Below are 19,797 nucleotides of genomic sequence, written 5' to 3'. Positions count from 1 at the left end.
ATCTTGAATCTGCTTCAATGTTTCCACTTTGCCTGATCATATCTTTGAATCCAGAGAGAGTTTGCAGGGGTGTTCTTGAGCAAAGTTGTTCTCCTTGATGAGGTCTTGGATGAGGTGCAAAGAGTTGGATTTGATTGGTTTAAGAATCTCTAACTACAGAGGCTCAAAGTGGGCATCTTGCTAAAAATGGCAGATTTGACCATTAGTGCATGTGAGCTCATTTTGAATTCAAATTTGATTTGATTTGAGTTTCTTTGATTCCAAAAATGTTAATAAGTGTTTAGTAACCATCTCCAACCAATGGCACAAGTCAAATTGGTCTAGGTTGAAGAATTTCAAAAATGGCATAAACCATATGTGAGGGTTTTGTGATTTTCTAACTTTTATCCTTTTCTTTTTGTTTTTGCTTTTCTTTGTGATTACAAGGGATCAAGGGTAGGGTTTTAGTATATTGGTAAGAGTTGCAAGCACTCATCATAGCAATGTCACACAAATGCACACATACTATGCATAGCACTATATGCAAGAATAAAAGTTTTTTGTTGGTTGAAAAATTTGAACTTTGGGAACCACTATTTCTCATTGATTGAAATCTGGGATGTTACAGCAGCAGGCGCTCCTCGAGTCATTCGAGTCGTAGAAGAAGTTGCAGGACGATGCCCATGCCCGTGAGGAGGAGTAGGTTCGCCATGCCGTCGAACTCTCCCTCCAGCAGGAGCAGCTGGTGAAGGCGACGACATGGCAAACGAGCACCTGCGTCTTCTCGATACGCTCCGTAGGGAAAGGCGGCGCACGGTGCAGGAGCTATGGCGGAGGGGAGGCGACGATGGGGCAGGGCCATCGAACGCATTGCCAGGCAACCAGTAGGCTAGGGTTATAATCTAGCTATTTTCATTCAAACTTGTAAATTATAATCAAATTTGAATGAAATCTTTATTTTCGTGCATTTTTATTGATTTGGGGCCTCGTTTGGGGAAGCGGCTGGGCAGCGACGTTTACGCGGTACGAAGAAAAAGCATCCTTGAAACGCTTCATCCGCTGCTATTTGGAGGACGCGACTGGAGATGGACTTAAACCCCATTTTAGCTGAAAACATGAAAGGGTATTTAATAACAAAACAATTGACCTAAATGGAATAAAACTTTCCTACAATCCGCAATCATGTATTTGGACTTACTGGTTTTTCCTAAACTTTTAATTGCAGTTCAAAATTTAAGTCCATCTTGTACGTTCCATTTGTACTCCGTAAGAGCAACTCTAACAGAGCCCGTAAATCTCGCCGGAACCGAACTTTTCCGGCGGATTTACGGGTTCGGGCTGAAATGCGCGTAGATCAGAGCCCGTAAACATGGGCCGGCCCGAAATGGAAGTTCAGGGGCCCGAGAAATCCCCCGCACGGCCCCTATTAAAAGGGTACGCGGAGGGGAGTTCGGTTCGGAAACCCTACTCCCCTCCCGCCGCTCCTCTCCCGCCGCCGCAGCCCGCCGCCGCTCCGACGAGCAATCCCCGTCGCTCGACCGCCGCTCCGCCGCTACGGCCACCACCCCGCCGTGCGAAATGACGTTTTTTAGACGCGTGGGTAGGGGCGGCGGCCAATCCGGCGCCGGAAGGTCAAGTCGCCGTCCGCCGGGTGTACGGGCGGAGACGGAGCGCGGCAGGCGGGCGCGCTCTGACGGCGCATGGAAGCGGGCCGGCCGCAAGTGGCCGGACCTAATGGCGCGCCACCTTCAAGCGCGCGGAGGCGGCTGCCGGCTGCGGAGGCGGCGGCCGCAGCAGCTGCGGTTGGGGAAGCGGAGGAGCCCCCCGCTGCCGGCGGGTGCAGCCCGCCGTTGCCCCCGAGCGGCGACGACGACAATGCAGACGGACCGCCCCTGCTCTGTGGGGGCGCCTCCAGCGCGGCGGCCATCGAGCTGGCGGCCCTCGTCGTCGCCTAGCAACTGGCGGCGTCGAAAAACCCTCCGCCGCCGCCCGGTGACAGTATAGTTGTCGGGAACCTTAATTTCTAGTCTAATTAGGTCCGTAGTACGTAATTTAGGTCCAATGTGATTGTATTTTGCCACTATTGGTGTGAATTATGATCGAATTAAGTTTGATCGGATGAAATCGACTGCAATCCTCGTCGATAGATTTCCCGCGTCGTTTGATTTTCGCGAGTTCGGTTTGGGTTTACAGTTTCTGTTCTACGCCGTGCCCAAATACGCTATCAATTAGTTTTTCGGGAGACTGAACTCCGTTTTTTCGGTTCGGACATATACGGGCTCTGTTAGAGATGCTCTAATGTTTGGCAAATGAGTCTGGTGAAGTCGCTCGGTGGCCTGTATCTGCGTCCCAAGCCAACAAGGAAAGGAAAATGCTTCCGCGTCTCCCAGGCGGCGGCGGTGGAAAAAAATTCCTGCTCCAATCTCCGGCGTCTGTGCTGAGCCCCTCACCTTGCACTTGCCGCTCCGGCGGTAGGAGGGAGGGGGACCCCATTTTTTGCATGGTACTTAGGGCTAGGAGTTCTCTGGCATGGCGCACCGTTGGGGTGGTGGGAGCGGCGCTCGGGCAAATAAATCTGCCTCAACTCTTCTCCCACACCGGCGATGTCCTTCATGGCGGCATCTCGGAGTTGGTGGCACTGTGTGCTTGCCGATCTTTTAGATCGGTGGATTTAGGGTTCATGGATGGTGACGGCGAGGCGGCGGCGACGACTGCATCAGATGGTTTTTTCCTCCAGCTCTGTCCCCGTTGCTGCGGCGTTGTCTCCGACGCCAAGGTGGAGCAGAGAGGATTCGTCCAGGAGTACGTGCAGACGGTGGTCTGCACTGGTGACAGCTGGAAGATGGTGCACCTTGTGGTGGGTTCGTGGTTGAAGGCTGATGGTTCTGGTTCCCTACTCCGACATCGTCGTGCGTGGGTGCCAGTGCTGAAGTTCGATGGCGTGTCCAGGGACATGCTGCCCTGGTCTGATTCTTTCAACGGCAATGGTTTTTCCTATGGCAAATTACATTGGAGATCCGAAAAGCTGATGATCAGCGATGGAGCCGCGTCAAGCTCAGGTGAAGAGGTGATCTGTCCATTTTTTCCTTGGTGGCTGCTACGGTGGTGCTGAAGAAGATGGATAGGCGTTGGTTTGTTACATAGGTTTATCCTATCTTTTCAGATCTGTAAGATCGGTGTATACGTACTTTGTATCTCGTCTTTTATTTATCGAGGACGTGGCTAGCTAGCATCCGGTGCTAGTTTGTCTATCTCAGCACTCATTATAAAAGGAAAGATATTTATATCTAAAAAAGGAAAGTTGGGAACAGCTCACTTAAAACCCAAACAAACAACACATGTGCATTTAATTCCACACGGAGAGACATAAAAAAGTCATAACTTTTAAATCGTGTATCGGAATTGCATTCCGTTTTCACCGTTAGGCCTCTCGCGACGAGACCTTCGAAACTAGATCTCATTTGTATATATTTTAACAATTTTTTTTTGAAAAGCAACTCTGTTGTAGCGAAAAATCAACTTTAGTGTTGTAGCAAAGCAACTTTGTACAAAGAGGTGCCTTCACTATCTTTTTTAATTGTTTTATAGCCAGCTCAGTTTATAAGATACTTATTTAGCAACAACGGCCAATAACTTCTAGTAACGAGACTTGCATCATTGCACTGCTAGTTGCCCACCATAGTTTCTAGTATCGTTGGTAACACAACTTATTAGTGCGAAAATACAACTTCATAACCAAATAGTACAAAACTTAGGCGCGGTGGTAGACAACTTAGACACGATGAAATTATATTGGACAATGAATGCAACTTAATCATAGTTGGTATACAACTTAACAAGAGTGTGTATGCAATTTAACAACTGTTAGTATGCAACTTAATAGTAGTCGGTATACAACTTAGAAAAGTGGGTGTGCAACTCATCACATGTGTGAAGCAACAATTTACTTTCTACAAACACGAATTAGCAAATACGTGAGTGAACAATTTCATGCGTGCAAAAGTACAACTTAGCTCATAGGTGGAACCTGATACGTCTCCAACGTATCTATAATTTCTGATGTTCCATGCTTGTTTTATGACAATACCAGCATGTTTTGTTCACACTTTATATTATTTTTATGCGTTTTCCGGAACTAACCTATTGACGAGATGCCGAAAGGCCAGTTCCTGTTTTCTGCTGTTTTTGGTTCCAGAAATCCTAGTAAAGAAATATTCTCGGAATCGGACGAAATCAAGACCCAGCATCCTATTTTGCCCGGAAGCATCCAGAACACCCGAGAACCGCCAGAGAGGAGGCACAGGCCCACGGGACCATAGGCCGGCGCGGCCTGGGTGTGGCCCGCGCCACCCTATGGTGTCGCCGCCTCTTCGACCCTCTGACGCCGCCTCTTCGCCTATAAAAAGCCCCTCGACCTAAAACCTCGATACGAAGAACCACGATACGAGAAACCTTCCAGAGCCGCCGCCATCGCGAAGCCAAGATCTGGGGGACAGGAGTCTCTGTTCCGGCACGCCGCCGGGACGGGGAAGTGCCCCCGGAAGGCTCCTCCATCGACACCACCGCCATCTCCATCAACGCTGATGTCTCCCATGAGGAGGGAGTAGTTCTCCATCGAGGCTCGGGGCTGTACCGGTAGCTATGTGGTTAATCTCTCTCCTATGTACTTCAATACAATGATCTCATGAGCTGCTTTACATGATTGAGATCCATATGATGAGCTTTGTATCGCTACTAGTTGTGTGCTACTCATGTGATGTTATTAAAGTAGTCTATTCCTCCTGCATGGTGTAAAGGTGACTAGTGTGTGCACCGTGTGGTTCTTGTCGTAGGCTATGATCATGATCTCTTGTAGATTGTGGAGTTAATTATCATTATGATAGTATTGATGTGATCTATTCCTCCTTCATAGTGTAATGTGGACAGTGTGTGCGCTATGTTAGTTCTTGGTTTATTTTGCAATGATCTATTATGCTCTAAGGTTATTTAAATATGAACATTGAATTGTGGAGCTTGTTAACTCCGGCATTGAGGGTTCGTGTAATCCTACGCAATGTGTTCATCATCCAACAAAAGAGTGTATGTAGCACATATGAGAAAGAGTTATTTATTATGCGATCAATGTTGAGAGTGTCCACTAGTGAAAGTGTAATCCCTAGGCCTTGTTCCTAAATACTGCTATCGCTGCTTGTTTACTGTTTTACTGCGTTACTACTGCTGCGTTACTACTGCTCATACTTATTCATACCACCTGTATTTCACTATCTCTTCGCCGAACTAGCGCACCTATTAGGTGTGTTGGGGACACAAGAGACTTCTTGCTTTGTGGTTGCAGGGTTGCATGAGAGGGATATCTTTGACCTCTTCCTCCCTGAGATCGATAAACCTTGGGTGATCCACTTAAGGAAAACTTGCTGCTGTTCTACAAACCTCTGCTCTTGGAGGCCCAACACTGTCTACAAGAATAGAAGCACCCGTAGACATCTGAACCCATAATACCGTCGACAAAAATACAACCTATCACTTGTGTGAAGAAACCAATTTTTTGTCTTCGTGGCAATTGTTGCCTGGAGGTACACGACTCCATCTCGATCAACACGAATGTGGCCGGTCCCACGAGCCAAGAATGGGACGCTATGCGAGCTGCAAGAAGCCGAATGGGATATTGCTTTGATACCGATGGTGTTTAGGTGGGAGCTCTAGGATGGTGGAGAGGGCGAGATGTGGGCGGACTGTTTAGCTCGGGATATGTCGACGACAAGTGCAAAATCGAGCGATATGAAAAGAGGCTGCGACGTCGCGATTGTAAACTCATGCAACTTAGCACTAGCGGTAGACAACTTAGGAGGGAAATACATGTACTTATAGGAACGACCACTCCTTGAATTAAGTTGTTGCCACTCTTGTATGTTGCAACTTAAACTAATAATAGATGCAACTAAGTCCTATAGTTGGTGCAACTTAACCCAATGATGAACACAAGTAAGCCCTATGGATGTCGCAACTTAACCTACTAATGCATCCAACTAAGCTCTGTAGTTGTTGCAACTTATCATCTCCAAGACTCCAACATGCAACTTTGCTTGTTCAACTAAAACCCATTTGGTAAATGGATGAATCTCGAATAAAAGCAAGCAACTTGTGTCGATCGAGTTTAAGTTGCAGCCATACCCATATCGTGTTGCATTTTGTGCAAGCTATGGTTGATGCACTTCTTGACATAACTTGATGCTACTCTGGTGTAGGGTTACACAACTTCATATATGGGGTATGCAACTCACTACTATGCATATAGAACTTAGCAATGTGCGGTGACCCAGCATACCACTGCATGTTGTAGTATACAAGTCGTTGATATGATCTTTGTGAAGGGACTTCTTCACAAATTGCCATATCCCTCAGAGTGGTACAACAGAAACATTGCAGGTCATAACACTCCATACTTTATTACAAACATTGTCTTAACAAGTTGGTATTCTCACAGGTCCTATGAGAACACCCTAAGATACTACTTAAGTACGATTACAACTTATAACCATATATAAAAGAGAGCTCAACAACTTATTTAGGTAAGTTCTACGTTGCTCGGCTCTATGATGCTAGGGTATGTCACTACTCCTCCACCTCCGTGTCATCCGGTCCGTAGACTATCCCATAGTCTACGCCTTCCACTCCGCCGGTAAGATCGGGTTCTTCGTAGACCAGCTCGTAACTTCCTTCCGGTGCTCCATCGTTGATGGCCTCCACTTCCGGATCACGGTCTAGCAAGGGTGTCGAAAGAAAGTGAGTACGGAGGTACTCGACAAGTTCTAAAAGAGTAAAAAGGTGTTTTATGCACTAGCTACGACCATTGATCAGGAAATTGCAGGTCAATGCATGTTTCATAATCATTTCTTCAAAAGGTTTCTTTTATTATGAAAACTATGCCCGTCAGTCTTCACAGGTTGAACAGAACTTCGTGGAGTTCCTTTCCTGCCGCGTTCGCAGTTCCCTTCCCGGAACAGGGAGTGACAACCACAATTTGATACACTCTGCAGAGGTGCGTTACTTTTCCCACAAGAGATTCCACCCCTTTTGCCATCCGCAGGGACTTGCCCCCGTTCACACTTCCTTTGGTGTGAGGCCAGGTATGAAAATCCAAGCCCACACCGCCTTCTCCGCGACCCTGCAAACCCACCCTTTTGTCCACCCGTACACCCCCAGTAGACTTCTCCCGATAATACGGCTTTACTCACGGTGTACTTTGGACAATCCATCATAGATCGTAGAGCCCAACATCACTAATGGATGGGGATTTAAAAGGCTATCCCAACCTACGGCAGTGCCTCCAACACCCCGTCAACTCTACCAATCCGTTGGCATGCAGAAGGGAAAAGATACGGCTGGCTTCCCCAGAGCCATTATAGATCTCATGGTCAACGCGGTTTGTACGGCGCTAGAATCACTGGACGGCATTGGTAATTAATCCTAGGGTGATATAACCCATTGCAATGGAACCTCCACCATATCAACACATACCATGGTTCCATTGCCAGCCACATAGTCATATTCATAGTTGGAAAGTAACATTTCATTTGCGATGCAGGAGTGATAAGTATATAGCTTTGCATTAAAGTAATAGAAAATACTCAAGTTGACATGAGCAAGGGTGAACTTGCATGTGGACTGCGAGATAGTGCAGTTCAATGCAGTTGATGGAACCTGGACCTCGGGTTCTGTAAGAAGCATCATTGTCCGGTAAAGACAATGTTATAAAATCCAAATAATGCAATCATGGATGTATTATTTTATGTTGAATCCCTTTACCCCGCTGGGTTATAGCAATTTAAGGTTGAGTTACGATTTATGTCTTTGACCGTAACTTGCAATAGATTTAAAAGTGTAAATCATTTTAATTCTCATAAAGTACAATAATTTAAAGTAAAACTATTTGACTTGATGGTTTATTCTTCATTCCAAAAATAATTTGAAATAATAGAGTTATCTCTATATTTTCTGGAATAAATAGGGAATAGAGTGTCTTTCTTTGAGAAATACCCTTCTTAATAGAAATGACTTGGAATAGTAGAATTTCATTTTGAAATGTTTGAAAATAAGTATTTAAACTTATTTGAGATTTTTCCTTGAATTTTAAATACAAGGAAATAATAATTTGAAATTCCAAATCATTATTTTAAATTCTTAAAATTCATTACATTTCATATTTTATTCTTGTTAAGATTTATTTTTCATTCATTAATCCAATTTTTAATGGATTTTTAGAATTGTATTTTATTTATTAAAAATTGGTAAAGTTCTGGTCTTTTATTAATTGTTAAAAGACAAAAATGCCCCCTGGCCCCTATTGGGCCCGGCCCATTTACCTAAAGCCCAGGGACAGCCCAATAAGGCTTGTCCCTTATGGGTCGGTGGCGCCGAACGGCCCACCTCTCTCTCACTCACTCGGCCCTCTCACGCTCTTCGTCTCTAACCCTAGTCTCCTGCGACGCCCGTGGCGATGGCGTCGCCGCCATGGCCGCCGCCTCGCTCCGGCCAGCTCCGAGCTCCCCCGCCGTAGCCATCTACCAAACCAGAACCGCCGCGCGCAGATCTATCGATCTGTCCGCGTGGTTTTCCCCTTCTCTTCCTCTCCTGGCGAATCGCCTCCGTTCTGGATCTCGTGGAGAATCGCCTCGATGAACTCCGGCAAGCTCTCGTCCTCGCCGACGATGGGTGCGCTCTTGGGGTTGACTTGGCGCGGTTGCTGCTCGCAGTACTCGTGCCGTCGCCTCAGGTGCTCGCTACGGTGGTGTTGGGTTCGCCGGCGTAACGTCGGCGCCTACCCTGGACTTGCAGCTGTTAGGGCCGCGCGAGCACTGTGCCTCGCCATGCCCTAGCCTCGCGCTCCGGCGCAAGTAAGTACTTCATCTCCTCCTTCTCTTCCGTGCGCCTCCCTTGTTACTTGTTCTTCTTCCTCCTCATGCTCTGTTGCTCTCGGTGATCCCGTGATCACACGGAGCTATGCCATAGTTGCTTAACCTTCCAGTCGTTGCTACCTACTGCAAGCTCATGGCCAATTTACCGAGTCATCGATACGGCCGGTGTTGCTTTGTTTGCGATTCATGCTTTACTTGCTTCTCTGCTGCTCCTAGCATGCTCTGTGCTTGCCAGGCCCTGCTGTGCTTGCTTATGAACTTGCTATGCCATGCTATACTTGATTATGGCTTGCTTGTGCTTACTGGCATATCATGCTTGCTTGTCTAGGTGTACTTGTGATGTATCAGTGACACTTGTGTGTGCCAGTGGTGCCTGTGATATGCTTCTGTGCTTCCTATGCAAGCTAGTGATCCATTGGATCACCCTTTGCTTGTTGGCTAGCTTCCCTGTGTAACTTGACTTGATTCAATTGATCCATTTGATCAATTAATTGTCAGTGATGGCTTACTGATTAATTACGTGGCTAAGTGATTCAATTCCTTGTGATGCTGATGCTCAAGCATCACTATGTTGTTGCTTATTCAAGCTGCTGGACTTGCTCTAGTGGCTATGATGCAGTGATTGAACTGTGTTGCTTAATAGTATGCTACTATCAGTATTAAGCATGGATCTGTGATAAATTCATGCTTGAATTAATTAAGTTATGATGAACTGCTTATGCAGTAATGATTTAAATGACTTGCTTGCAAATGATTTGGCTATTCATGATTTTCTAGCAAGCAATTGAATCTGAATCCATTCCTGGATAATGATGTGCTATATTTGGCTTTCTTTTAATTGGTGCTAAGTGTGATGTGACCTCGGTGGCCTTGCTACTCGATTGGTTGCTCACCTATTTAATTTGATCTTGTGGCTACTCAACCTTTGCTTGCATATTTGGGAATCATACTAGATATGAATGCCAATATGCTTGCCTGATGAAAATCTAGGGTTTACTGATGGTTCATAGCTTAGGATTTAATGTGTAGTCTTATTAGCTGCTAATCCTTGCAATTCATCTACTGGTGCTATCTGTGCATCTGATCTGGCTAGTGTATGCATCTGTGTATGTGTGCTAGTTTCTGTGTACAAGATCTGTACCTAGATGCTTTCTATTTTTAGTAGATTTTTGGACTGGCAGTAATCCTTGGTGAAAACCAAGTGATGATCTACCCATTTGAGCATCTGCTCATTCCCATGCTTATATCATGCATATATGATGGATCAGATCCATTGGATCTGTCCAGGAACTTGGTATACCTTGTTCCAGCTCCTAGTGTGAAATATTTGGTTGATGCAGACTTGGGGTTTTTGTGCACAGCCCTTCACCTCCAGTTTCTGTTGAGCTTCTCGAGTCACCATGATTCCTGGGGGCTAAGTGGTTGTGTTGGTTTCTGTTCTTGAGTATGAACTGGATGAACCGGTGCTTGTTCTTACTGCACCCTTACCCAGTGATTTGCATATGTGGTCGACTGTCATGGTTCTAGGGTTTGTGTGCTATTTATATGGTCTCTACTTCTTCCCTGGCCATGACACACAAGCCTGGTTACTTTATGACTCACCCCTTGCATTGCCTTGCTGTTGCTTGGCTAGCAACAGCCTTCATATGGTGAAACTTGAGCCCATGTGGCTTGCTCAGTGTTGGTCTGCCTATGCTTATCTTGTGCTGTCTAGAAATTTGGACAAGCACAAGTGTCTTGTGACAGATGTGCACTTGTCCAAACTGAATCTTGTGTTATTTACTGCTAACTGTCTAAACTGAACTTTGATAACACTTGTATTCTGTCTAGTATATGTTCTTTGTTGTGCAGGTTTGAATTATGGCCAGAAGATCATCCTCAAGCCACTTAGTTTAGGTTTAGTTTAGAATAACTTGTAATTTTCCTTTTCTTTTAATTCTGATCATTATGTCTCAATTCTTGTATCAAGAATATTGTAAAGACTTTGTAATTGTGTTGTATATCAATAAAGCTCAAGTTTTTGGTTATGAGCTTTTGTATTATGTAATGTGTATATTCTTGATTAAATATTGTATTTGATATTCACTTTGAAATTCAAAATGATTTGAATTTATATCTTGTGTTTGAATTTTAAATTCATTGTTTATATTGTGTGATGTTTATATTTAAATGTTTAACACTTATCAAATGCAATCATTCCCCAAAGTAACAAGATACAAAAGAGATCATGTCGAAATTTCCTTAACTCACATTGCCTAACCCTAAGTGCAAAAATGAGAGAGAACCTCGATCCCTCGTAGGTTTAGTTGCAATAAGGCGCGAAAATTTCCCCCGTTTTGCGATGAAATGCACATCCCATTTCTAAATCTACCCTTCGTTGTTCCTATGTTCTGGGTTATTACACAATGACGAGTATGCAACTTAGCACAAGTGTGAAGCAACAAATTACTTGGGCCACGGTGAGATGGCGGTGGTGATTGCACGACCGCGGTGGTGCAAGTTGGTCGGCATCGAGGATGGCGGAGCATGATGGAGTGTCCGTGTTGTGGATCCCTGTCGGCTAGGCTGACACCGGCGCGGTGACGCCTGCGGGTGCCGCCATTCCTTCTTGAAGGACGCCGGGGTTCCCCCACCCACACCGCTCCCACGTATTGCGGGAAACCCTATGTGGAACCAATAATACCACCGTCAAATTACAACTTAGATCATCCGTGAAATCAATAATACCACTGGCAAAATTCAACTTACCACATATGTGAAGCAACAATTTTACCGTCTACAAACACAACTTAGAAAATATATGTGTTAGTGAACAATTTCTTATGTGCAAAATACAATTTAGTTCATATGTGAAACCAATAATACCGCTGCCAAAAATATAACTTGCCACATATCTGAAGAAACAAATTTGTTGTCTTCATGGCGGTAAACACGATTTAACAAATGTGTGAGTAAACAAATTATTGTGTATAAAATACAACTTAGGTTATGCGTGGAACCAACAATACTAGTCAAATAATACAACTTAGTACATTTGTGAACAAAACAATTTGGTCAAAGGAAAACACCATGAAAAGAAACCGAACTGGCTATCCAAGTGCTATTTGCGGAAGTTAGTACGGACCAGAAATTTAACACCGAACTGGCAGGTGAGACTTTGTCGGAACCAAACTCGCGACACGATTTTGATCGGGCGAATCGGACGGACAAAAAACGAGTGCTCAGCCTGCTAACCAGCATCCAAGCACTTTTTAGCAATTGGGATTTATCAATGAGAATCGTATTACCATGCAAAAAAAACAAGGAAAGGAAAATCTAGGACGCATTGTTTCACAACATGGAAAGTCTAACTGCAGTTCGAATCCGAGACCGAACACAACGCATTCGTCAAGTTGTCATCGACTCCAATCGGGTTCAGTACGCGTCTTCGCCCCAAATTACGAATCCGGCTCGAGTTCTCCTTCCCGCCCCGTCCTCGTTATTAGCCTCGCCCTAGAGTTCAGATCCATTTGAGCTACTCCTGTGCTGTCTGATCGATCCCACCTCCTCCTCCACCTTCTACTCCTGTCTGGTCGATCCCTCGCGCTAGCTATGGCCATCTGCAAGCGACCAGCCGCCGCCGTCGTCATGGGCGGCCAGGCCGTCAACAAGAAGAGGAAGGTCGTCGTCGCGAAAAGAACATGGCCTGGCCCCAGCGGCATCAAGAAGGCCGCCGCCATCAAGAAGCCCGCCGCCTACGCCACCACCGCCGACTACGAGGAGGAGAAGACCTGCCTCGGCGAGGGCGCCTTCGGCGTCGTCTTCAAGGCTCGCCACCGCGTCACGGGCCAGACCGTCGCGATCAAGCACCTAGCCTCGCCGCCGCCGGAAGTCGACGCCGCCGAATGCCCCGATCCCCGGGAGCAGCTTCTGCGGGAGGCCCGGTTCCTCGAGGCGTGCAACGGGAACCCCCACGTCGTCGGCTTCCACGGCGTCGTCCTTAACCCGGACACCACCAAGCTCGGCCTGGTCATGGACTTCGTAGCCGGCCAGAGCCTCCGCGACATCCTCGACGAACGGCAGGACCGCAGCGCGCCGCCGCCCCCGGAGGCCACCGTGCGCGCCTTCATGCGCCAGCTCCTCACCGGCGCCAAGGGGGTGCATGAACGGAACATCGTCCACCGCGACATCAAGCCGGCCAACCTCCTGCTCACGGAAGGCGAGGAGGTCCTCAAGATCTGCGATTTCGGCCTGGCCATCTCGGCGTCCGACCCGCCGCCGCACAGCGAGGCCGGCACGATGCTGTATGCCGCGCCGGAGGTGCTCCTGGGGAAACCGGATATCGACTCGCTCGTGGACGCGTGGTCGATCGGCTGCGTCATGGCAGAGCTCGTCGGCGGCGAGATGCTTCTGCTGCGTGCCGGCGTGGAGGAAGCCCTGCTCGAGATGCAACGTCTCTACGCTGAGGAGATTATCTACCTATGGACCATCTTCGGGCTGCTAGGCACGCCGGACGACGTCGAGTGGCCCGGGTTCGCGTCCCTGCCCCGCGCCGCCAAGATTCCAGCGCTGAAGCCCGGACAGCGCAGCAGGCTGCGCGAGCTGTTCCCCGAGGAGACCCTGTCTGAGGAAGGATTCGAGGTCATGGCGGGGCTGCTTACGTGCAACCCCGAGAAGAGGTTGACGGCGGCCGACGCGCTCAAGCTCCCGTGGTTCGCCGGCGACGAAGACTAGCTGAGGAGATCCTCCTGCCCAAGCTGAGAAGGTCCTCTTGCGGATGCTGACGAAGTGGCGCCAAGAGATCAGTTGCTGAAGATCGTTTCACCGGTGGCAAGAACCGGCCGACCAGCGACATGAAGGAGCTAGCGCGCAGCTCGTGTACTTGTGAAACACACATTGTAATACATACAGTTATTGTAATTGCAACTTTGTATGTCCCTTAGTTGCTTTCTAATATAAGGTAGTGTCCTTTTGCATATGAAATAACAGTTGTGTATCTGTTGCAATTTGCAATTTGCCATCGCAGTTCGATTCATCTTTTGTAATGCACATTTGCTGTCTGTTTGCGCTTGAAAATAAGACTTGTTGCAATGGCAAAGGTTCCTCATAAAAATGAGACGATAGCCGGAAATATCTCATAAGTCATATCTCACAGTATGAGAAAAGAAATGCACAGGCACACGAGCATCAGATAAGATCAAATCAAACTTTTTCAGAGACAAGAAAATGTTGACATACTTTAGGCTTCACACCTGGCACCAAATGCAAATATGTTCTACAGAACAGAGAGATTATGGCACCAGGGGAGAACAGAACGAAGACGACATACAGTCTCATACAGCACACAACACTTTGAACTGATGCAGTTGCTCCTTGCCGATGAAAACTCAAAAGTATCCCACCTTTAATACTATGAAGTATAAAACAATAGATATAGATTAAACAAGAAAACAAGTCTAATGTATGCAACATCAAATTAGATTAATTTAGAGGCAACAAGACCAAAAAATTGATCTTGACCAAAGCATTGACAATTTGACATGAGAAATTTTGGTCACAGACCCACTATAGATGATAAAACCAGAAGGAAATAGTGCAACACTGCAAGTAGGAATTCCATATTTTACTGTAGCCTCAGTAAATGGAAAGAAGCCAAGAATGTCATCCACTATTTGTAACCAAGAGGCAAGTTTATTCTCAGGAAGTACTCAGAAAACTTGTTCTACATTCAGGATAGACAGTTAGCGCTCCTCTAAAGCTGAAACCATCCTATATCAATCACTTACATAACTTGATTAGTATAAACAGAGAAGCCACAAGCATCTACAATGCAAACATAGATTATGAAACTACATAGCTATTGGTGAACTCAGCAACTTTTGGCCATGGAAACACAACAGCTGATTTAGCCCGCAACAGTTGAAACAACATGACATCTTCTAGTTGGCCTCCTCATGCTCGTCATGCTGGTATGTAGCATGGCCATTTGGCATAGCAGCTGCTCCTTTCGCACTGATGTCACCAAACGGCCTCTTCCTTGAGGATGACGACCGTTCAGAGGCATCCTTCTCACTCTCATCTACAGCCATGTTTGTGTGTTTCTCTTGAGGAGCCCTGGATGTTGAAGCTGGGGGTGGCATCGCATCAATTCCGCTGAGCCGGCAGAAGACTTTCTCAACTGTCTCGGTGATCTCTTTCCCCAGTCCACCATTGTCGAGAATCAACTCCCAGACCGCCTTTGAGGCTTTCTCCAGGACTGGAGTTCTGCATTCCAAAAAAATGAGTTAACACTGCTTTACAGGTTTTTTCTGCTTCAGGCCAAGTTATAAAACAAAACAATCTAAGTTGCAAAGAAAAGCTCAAAATAACAGTAAGGTGCAGAGCTGCAAAGTTACAACTGTGTCCAAACTAAATGAACCACTCTATATCATATCACTGGGATATACTACCTCCTTTCCTTAATATAAGCCGTTCTAGCAAAATAAAATAAAAAATAGTTTGCTAAAACGGCTTATATTATGGAACAGGGTATCACAAGTACTTTTAAACAAGCAGAGACCAGAGGTTAGCAAATAGATATGGTAAGCAAAAAACCTATTGTCATGGAGTATCGTGTGTGCTAAGAAAGTCAAAGTCAAACTCACAAATAGTTCAGCTTAAAAATAATGTACAGCATAAAGCAGTATATATGGTAAAACCAAATCCAAACCAAAAAAGATGTTGGAAGATTAATTATTGAGCACATTCCGTTTGCTCTATGTGATACCGCATTAGTGAACTATACATAAAATCTAGTGCTTACTCCAATTCCTGCCGAAGGGCGTCAAACAGCTCCCTCTTGGTCTTTTTCTCAGCGCCAGGAGTCTTCAGAACTTTGCTTTGCTCCACCATCATCATAGTATTTTTCTTCATATCCTCCTGAAATCCAATATTAAAAAGGTTTAGTCCTGATGTGCGAACTAACTATTCCATTAATCAATCCAATCTCACATAAAAGCAATGTGAGGAAAATGTGATGAAAAATACATTGCATAACATAGCCTACTGGGCAAAAGTCAAAACTTATATGCTAGTACATTGTGCAAAATTATCCTGCCACACGAAATTTCCTGTTGATCAGGTGAAGAAGGCACAAAAAAGAATGCTTCCAAATGACTAGGTGATTTTTTAGGCTCAAAAAACAGTAGCACAAAATGCTCGAAAGAATCCATAGCCATGGCCGTGGTCATGGTGGCTTCTCTACTAATCTATAATCCATCTGCCAGCTTGCAATCAGCGACCTCACAACCGAGGGACCTCGGCACCGAGAGCAAGATCGCAAGCAGGCGGGGGAGAAGGGGATTAGAAAGAGGAAGGATGTGGTGGAAGGGCCGGAAGCATACGTTGGCCTTGAGCTGGGCGATGATCTTCATGCGGAGCGCGTCGACGGTGCCGTCGTTCTTGAGCGACTCCAGCACCTCCTCCGGCTGCACCACCTTCGACGACGACCCCATCCTGCTCCACTCCCCAAATCGGTAAATCACCCACCGTCACCTCCCGCTCCTCAGCCCTCGAGCTTCAGATTCGCAGCGGAATCGCTTCAGGAGAGCGCAGGACGCCCAGGGCAGGTGGTGGGCGCGGCTCGCCGGAGTAGGCGGGGACGGAGGAGGTTAGGGTTGGTTTTCTTCCGCTGGGGACAGGAGAAGAGAGCGGGGAGCAAGATGACTCTTTTTTTTATTGGGTCCGGTCTCCTCTGTGGATGAAATGACGAGACTACCCCTCCTCCTCCCTCTCCTCTCGCCTCGCGTCGCCTTCCCGCCGCCACCCGCGCGCCGCACCGCCGTAGCCGCCGCGGCAGCAGGCGTCCAGGACGCGGCCATGTCGGCGGCGTCTACCGGGGAGTACCCGTGCCCAGTGTCCCCTCCCTACCCGGCCGCCTCCAAGGACGTGGAGCTCCGGCGCGCCATGACCGCCTCCGCCCGCTCCGGCGCCTACTCCTCCGCCACCATCGTGTTCGAGGACGAGTGGCTCTCCGTAGTGGACAAGCCCGCCGGCGTCTACTGCGAGGCCCTCCTCTCCGCCCTCCCCTGCTCCACCGCAGCTGCAGGTACATCAAAATGCTCTAGAATATAGACAGATCACTCATTTAGTAGGCAGTGGCACTACGATGCTGCTCGTGCGTGGCAATTTCAAGAGTTGTTCCTGCTGATGAAATTCAGATTTGGTTGCTTTCTGCCTACTGCACATATGTGTATTTAGCAATGCCAGAGGATTGCACATTTAACTGATCTAATTTAAACATTGACCAACAGTATTGACAATCCAGGCAGAGGAAGACCAGAAAGACACTTTTTCTTTGTGGATTCTAAGAGCAAATGCTTGCAGATTAGTTATGATTTACGAAGCGGCAATGTACGACTAGTTTCTTGGACAGAATTTTTTGTTAGTTATATTACCTCTGGGAGCTCTCTTGTTGCTGGTCAGGACTTGGTTCAACTAATTCATAGGATTTACTCTTATATTAGTTCATCTAGAGTTGGGTTTCTGCAAGTAGTAGTTCATATTGATATGTCTCCTTTTACTTCCATAGACTGATTGCAAGGGTTACAGTAATCTGCAATGTATGCAAACTAAGCTTGTAGATTGCCTAAATCTCTCTAGTTCGAAGCAGATAAGAATGAGCTATGCAGTGAACTCACTACAAGTTTAATCGCACCAGCTGAATGCTGAAACTTATGACTTCAGCTAGTAAGACATGACGCTATGATGTTAACATCATATCAGATGTGCATAATGCCACAAACTCACATCTGAAAAACTTCTGAATATATTCACCATTTCACACGCGTCTACTGTAAGTTTGAGCTTCATACAGCAACAGATATGAACCTGAGCAGATGAAGAAGCATAAGGGTTTTCAGAATTCTGTATTACTCTAAAAGACTGGAAGGTATGAGTACCTTTGCAGTATGAGACGGTTAGTTAATTGATTTTCCAAATAGAACCAACCGAAACAAATGGCTATAGGATCGAATTCATCATTTTTCTGTTGGATGTAAATTGGATAGATGGGCCATATTGTGGGACTATATGTTCTATTTTTTCCCATTGGGGAATCGTATGCGCGACCGTGTTCTAGTATTCTTGCACGAAATAATCTTGAAAAGTTTGTGGAGATGATCAAATGAGTTCCCTCACTTGTTAGCAAGTTATTCTGGCAGCAATTTTCTTTAGAGCAAGCTTTTGATAGGAACTGATGCCAGGCTAGGAGTTGTAACCTGAGAATTCTTTTCTGAAATGTGTACAATTTGACTGCAAATAAACATTCAATATTTTAATACCTGATACTCCTTCCATTCCTATGAATAAGGCGTACAAGCATTGCAATACACAACTTTGCCAAAAAAAACTGATCAACCATACCTCGATTGTGTCGTATAAAGTTGATATCGTCAGATTCGTATTGAAAAACTCTTTCTAATGATACCAATTTTATATTAGATAGATAATTTTCATATATTTGGACTAATTCTTGGTCAAATAGAAATCTTGGAAAACGCATGCACCTTATTCATGGGAAAGGAGGGAGTATAGTGTAGGCGTTTAGAATATTATGGTACAGTTAAAGTGGCCTTCACAATTTAAGGTTGTGACCTATCTATTACTGTGAGTTCCTACCGTTACTGATTTTTCTATTTCTAACTAAATGAAACTCTTTCATTACCCACAGGGAATCCTTCAAATAGACCTAACCTTCACCTTGCCAACAGGCTGGATCGTGATACTAGTGGTCTCATGGTCATCACCAAATGCAACAAGGTTGCAGGTAAGCTGGTGAAGGCCTTTACTGAGCACAAAGTCAAGAAAACATATCTTGCTCTTTGCATAGGTTACCCACCGTCGTGGGACAAGATTAAGATATGTTCTGGCCATGGGCGATCGAAACACGGTGCTTGGCGTGTGTATGCAATGTCTGATGTTGGCCGAACACTGCCAGGGGGGTCCTCTGTAAGGGACATGAGCACAAAATTTGAATTGTTAGGAACCAATGGTAAAGGACAGTTTCGAGAACCATCTAATGTTGATAGTGATGATATAGAGTTGATTACTGTGCAAGAGAAGGCGGCTGACCATACTTCAAACGGTGATGTGAAGAACGACATGATTTTTGTTAGAGCCTATCCTCAAAGTGGTCGGACACATCAGATTCGTCTGCACTGTCAGTACCTTGGGTTCCCTATCAGAGGGGACGTAAAGTACGGAGGAGTGATCGAGTGGAACGATGTGGCTTGTGATGGTCATGCGTTGCATGCAGAGAGTTTGTCATTTGTACACCCAGTCACTGAATTGCCCGTCACATTCCGAGCACCTCTCCCTTCATGGGCAAATGAAGTTATTTCAACAATGGGATGAAATACCCTGGAGCCTATTTGTGATGCATGGCTCTCCAGTTTTACTGAAAGTTTCGACAATGTTTAACTGTCAGAAGCACCTCTTGGATGTCCTCACAGAGAGCAATAGTCGTTACTGATCATGGGAAAGAGAACTCTAACACTTGTTTGTGACTCGATAGTAGCTTTATGGCGAACAATCCTGGACATATGTACTTAACAATTCGAGCACAGTTTTGAATTTGGAGTATGCGACTGTAACTGTGAGATACATTTTTGCTGTAACAATATCGAGATTGCTCTTGTAGTATAATTATGAGATACATTTTTGCTGTAGCAATATAGAGATCGCTCTTGTAGTATAATTATGAGATACATTGTGTAGTATGTAGCAAGTGAGATGGTTGTTAAAGCATTATTATAGTACTGTAGTTGTAACCATGCATGCTGTACCTTTTTTGAGAGAAAGTGCGGCCATTTATTCATAACTTAACATCAGTACAGAGAGTTTGCCGGATGAACTCTGGGATTACATCATGGAAACTTCAAAAAAC

General features: G+C 45.8%; 3 protein-coding genes across 3 annotated transcripts; 2 read left to right on the top strand and 1 right to left on the bottom strand.

Moving 5' to 3' along the window:
- Nucleotides 1-12,485: 12,485 nt before the first annotated feature.
- Nucleotides 12,486-13,607, top strand: LOC124656091 (putative cyclin-dependent kinase F-2). Its single transcript, XM_047194897.1, has 2 exons — nucleotides 12,486-13,298; nucleotides 13,341-13,607. Exons 1-2 carry the CDS (start codon nucleotides 12,486-12,488, stop codon nucleotides 13,605-13,607), a joined length of 1,080 nt encoding a protein of 359 aa, XP_047050853.1.
- Nucleotides 13,608-14,542: 935 nt separating this feature from the next.
- LOC124653146 lies at nucleotides 14,543-16,572 on the bottom strand. Its single transcript, XM_047192209.1, has 3 exons — nucleotides 16,256-16,572; nucleotides 15,676-15,791; nucleotides 14,543-15,137 (listed from the first exon to the last, which is right to left on the bottom strand). The coding sequence occupies exons 1-3, from the start codon at nucleotides 16,364-16,366 to the stop codon at nucleotides 14,813-14,815; spliced, it is 552 nt and encodes a 183-aa protein (XP_047048165.1). The 5' UTR covers nucleotides 16,367-16,572; the 3' UTR covers nucleotides 14,543-14,812.
- A 44-nt stretch (nucleotides 16,573-16,616) lies between these two features.
- LOC124654112 (RNA pseudouridine synthase 1-like) lies at nucleotides 16,617-19,429 on the top strand. The gene is made up of 2 exons (XM_047193143.1): nucleotides 16,617-16,959; nucleotides 18,583-19,429. The coding sequence occupies exons 1-2, from the start codon at nucleotides 16,617-16,619 to the stop codon at nucleotides 19,263-19,265; spliced, it is 1,026 nt and encodes a 341-aa protein (XP_047049099.1). The 3' UTR covers nucleotides 19,266-19,429.
- The last annotated feature ends 368 nt before the right edge of the window (nucleotides 19,430-19,797 follow it).

Source organism: Lolium rigidum, chromosome 5, assembly GCF_022539505.1.
Source record: "Lolium rigidum isolate FL_2022 chromosome 5, APGP_CSIRO_Lrig_0.1, whole genome shotgun sequence".
Lineage (NCBI taxonomy): Eukaryota > Viridiplantae > Streptophyta > Magnoliopsida > Poales > Poaceae > Lolium > Lolium rigidum.
Note: the sequence above shows the minus strand (reverse complement) of the source record. Positions and strands in the feature narration are given on the sequence as shown.

What these genes read in the sequence shown, in the direction of transcription:
- LOC124656091 (XM_047194897.1), top strand. Translation starts at nt 12,486, where the DNA reads ATGGCCATCTGCAAGCGACCAGCCGCCGCCGTCGTCATGGGCGGCCAG. An exon ending in TGCTTCTGCTGCGTGCCGGC is followed by an intron (nt 13,299 to 13,340) that starts GTGGAGGAAGCC and finishes CTCTACGCTGAG; the next exon opens with GAGATTATCTACCTATGGAC.
- LOC124653146 (XM_047192209.1), bottom strand. Translation starts at nt 16,366, where the DNA reads ATGGGGTCGTCGTCGAAGGTGGTGCAGCCGGAGGAGGTGCTGGAGTCG. An exon ending in TCGCCCAGCTCAAGGCCAAC is followed by an intron (nt 15,792 to 16,255) that starts GTATGCTTCCGG and finishes ATTGGATTTCAG; the next exon opens with GAGGATATGAAGAAAAATAC. An exon ending in GCCCTTCGGCAGGAATTGGA is followed by an intron (nt 15,138 to 15,675) that starts GTAAGCACTAGA and finishes TTTGGAATGCAG; the next exon opens with AACTCCAGTCCTGGAGAAAG.
- LOC124654112 (XM_047193143.1), top strand. Translation starts at nt 16,617, where the DNA reads ATGACGAGACTACCCCTCCTCCTCCCTCTCCTCTCGCCTCGCGTCGCC. An exon ending in CTGCTCCACCGCAGCTGCAG is followed by an intron (nt 16,960 to 18,582) that starts GTACATCAAAAT and finishes CATTACCCACAG; the next exon opens with GGAATCCTTCAAATAGACCT.